Below are 3,209 nucleotides of genomic sequence, written 5' to 3'. Positions count from 1 at the left end.
TGAATAGATATGCATTCTCATATACATGTATGTGCACATGTATACATACATGTGCACATACACGTGTATGAGAATATGAGAAGTATATGAGAAAAAAAATTAAATTCTCTATTTATGGTTTCATAATGACTGAGTCACCGTTAAAACAAATTGGTTTCAGCTCTAATGCTGTTACTGTCTGTAATATGTTTCTATTTAGATTATTTGTCAGGAGATTTTGTTATTATTGTCCGAGTCTGGTTTTAACTAATGCTGGGCTTACACCAAACGATTTTCACAGTCACAGACTAATAACTGCAAGAGAGGATTTAGCGTTGGATCATGTGTGATATTTAACAAGGGTTTTGTAGTAGATATGGCGGTTGCAGATGCATGCAGCAAACACAGGATGTCTGTTAACTTCCTGTTCGGGTTTCACACCTTTCTTGTCAGCAGCACAAGAAACACAAACTTGAAAAACAAAAAACTGTACTATTATTCGGATATACAGGGTTCTTCCCGTTCGTCTCGTCCCACCCCTAGTGCTAATAATGTAGTGGGCTGGTCTGGAGAGAAAATGCCAGGGCTGAATTTTTCTCCCAGTCCACCCCTACTGTACAATAAGGTGTAATAAAAGTGATTCTGATTCTGACAAACAAATTTACAATCTGGATCCTTGGTTTTTCAAGCATCAGTGTGGCGAGGGAATCTGGATTGATGTTTCCAGATTACATCTTCCTTGGGGGGTCTCTCCTTAGTGGCAATGTTTGCAGGCCGCTGGACATGTGGTATGTCTTCCGGTGTTCTTTCCTCCCTTCTCTCCAACACGAGTTTCACAAGGTGTTGCGTGAAGTACTGACTTGTAGGCTCATAGATCTTCTTGGCTACCCATTCCTTGCTCTGTTTTGGGAACACCATACTGTATCTTGGAAGTCCTACACAGAGAACATTATTTCTTAGCCAAGTTGTTACAAACACATTTAGAGGCTTACTTATGAAATCTCAATACCTTCAGAAGTCTCTGTCTGCTGTCGGCCGACATTGTAATTGTTGTCCAGGATGGCTAGTTGTGTTCGGGCTACCATGGTGTCGTACCGAAAATGCAGTTGTTTAGGCAGATATTTTAGCATAACGTTGTGGTACACCTCCAAAGATCCTGTAAATTAAAGTGTTTCATTAGACATTGAGAGAGTGACTACATAGGTTGAAAAGTTGCATAGATCTGTTTCATAATGCTATATACCTGTATGTTTGAAGCGAGTCATCTGCTCAAGGTCTTTCAGAAGTCTTTAATCTTCAACAATATTCCGTAAAGACTTGAACACTTGAGACTCTGGCTGGAGCCATCGCTTTGTCCTTTGCTGATCTGGGTTTAGAGCAGGGTGAGGGCATGCCCACTTTCTTCCATCTTGCTCCCATGTGTGCTCCCCACAGATGTGGTGGAGGACTGAGGTCCACCGTCGCTTCAGTTCCTACAGAATATATTACATTTCAAGACTATTTGATAATCTTCTGACTGGATTTCAGTGCAATCTTTATACATTCTTTATACATTGGGGTTATTACCTCAGCACTCTCACCACAAGATGAGCATGAGAACCAAAAGTGATTGAGGATCGCCCGAATCCAGCCCTGCAGGACCCGATTTTCCTTTTGTTGGCGAGTGCTACCAGTTTTTTCTTTATGCCTGTGTAATAGTAATGAAACACATTACCACAAATGTGGGTGAGCCAAATGTGAAGGTTCTCCTTCACAGTACAAGATATGTGGTCTTGATACATGGAAGGTCTATCAGGTTATGATTTGATGAGTCATTGAGTCACTCACAATTTACATTGTTTTGATACTAACCCTAACCCTATTTACCTTTTGATACATGCCAAGGATCAAATTCATGGTGAACATTCTGGAATTCCTCCCTCATTATTTTCCGAACTGATGTGGCCCGGTCTGTAGTGATGAGGTCTATATCTACTCCTTCATTGAAAATTAGATGGTTGAGGCCCCTCCTACAGCCTTGGGACTCCATGGCAACTGAACTGCTAGCTTCCGTTACCTATTGACGAAAGAGAATAGAAATGAATGAATGAGCAATAGCAAAAAAACAAATCTAATACACCCACTGAATAATGCTTTATCTATACTCTGTCACCCAGAGTATAGTTTCACAAATCAGACAAGCAGCATTTTAGTTTTACCTGTAGTAGTTCAAAGTGAATGATCTCATTACTGGATAGAAGCTGAAACGAATAGGTGGAATACTTGCAGCTGTAGCCTGTAGAATGTAATAGTGTGACAACATGTGAGTCCTCCTTACTATCCAGAGGAAAACATTTCCAACAGTTTTACAATCCATACCTCCATGTTATTGTATTAAAGAAAAAAAACACACTCACCTGGTGAGTCAGACCTGGCATCTCCACACAGCTCTATGGACTCGCCTTCAGCCTTTTGTCTAATAAGTCGCCTGATGAGATTCTCATGATGATCTTTGTATGCAAAGTGTACTACTGGAATAAGGTAGTCGGATTGGATGGAGTAGTACTGCGATTTCTTCAAGAGTTGCAAGTTTAGGATGCTGGCCCACTCGTGTACTTCAGTGAAAGTTGTTCCAGAGAAAAGCGTAGCAGCAGAAACAAGCAGGTTATTCTGTGCCATTCCTCTTGCATCAGGACATGATGCCCACTTGCCATGATGATTATTCAAACATGTCCATTCAATCTTTAGTTGGCTGCCTGTAGTTGTCACTTTTTTATCCGTGATTTGTGCGGCACATATATGGCATGTTCTAAACAGTTGCATGATGCTAGACTCGTTCACAATCCATTTCTTTCATCCCACTCCCCTTGCTCTTCTGAGGCACTTGAACTGGAGGTTTCACTTGAACTTGACTGTTGACTGAGGCTGAAGCTCATGTCTTTTGGGTCATCCTCAATGACTGAGGAAATGCTTGTGTCCATTTGAAGCATCTCAGTTTCACAATCATCTGGCTGTTGAAAAGTGAAACAAAGGAATACTTACAATTATAGTGATAACTAGAAAATGCATTTCCTGCAAAAAATGTGCTGTAGTGCAAAAACATATTGAAAATATGTTTTAATAAAGCCACATTGATTAAGACATAAAGAAACGTATGTCTTAAATCAAGTGATGGGGTTTGAACCAAAGTTCAAAAGTCTAAATGGAGTAACAATGTAAACAGTTAAGAAAAATGGAAATGGTTGAAAACA

General features: G+C 40.2%; 1 protein-coding gene across 1 annotated transcript; it reads right to left on the bottom strand.

Annotated features, from left to right (window-relative positions):
* Window positions 1-1,541: 1,541 nt before the first annotated feature.
* Window positions 1,542-2,763, bottom strand: LOC130377960 (uncharacterized). Its single transcript, XM_056584914.1, has 4 exons — window positions 2,376-2,763; window positions 2,178-2,254; window positions 1,846-2,035; window positions 1,542-1,666 (listed from the first exon to the last, which is right to left on the bottom strand). The coding sequence occupies exons 1-4, from the start codon at window positions 2,635-2,637 to the stop codon at window positions 1,542-1,544; spliced, it is 654 nt and encodes a 217-aa protein (XP_056440889.1). The 5' UTR covers window positions 2,638-2,763.
* Window positions 2,764-3,209: the final 446 nt, after the last annotated feature.

Source organism: Gadus chalcogrammus, chromosome 3, assembly GCF_026213295.1.
Source record: "Gadus chalcogrammus isolate NIFS_2021 chromosome 3, NIFS_Gcha_1.0, whole genome shotgun sequence".
NCBI lineage: Eukaryota > Metazoa > Chordata > Actinopteri > Gadiformes > Gadidae > Gadus > Gadus chalcogrammus.
The sequence above is the reverse complement of the archived record's forward strand: the minus strand, read 5'-3'. Positions and strand labels throughout refer to the sequence as shown.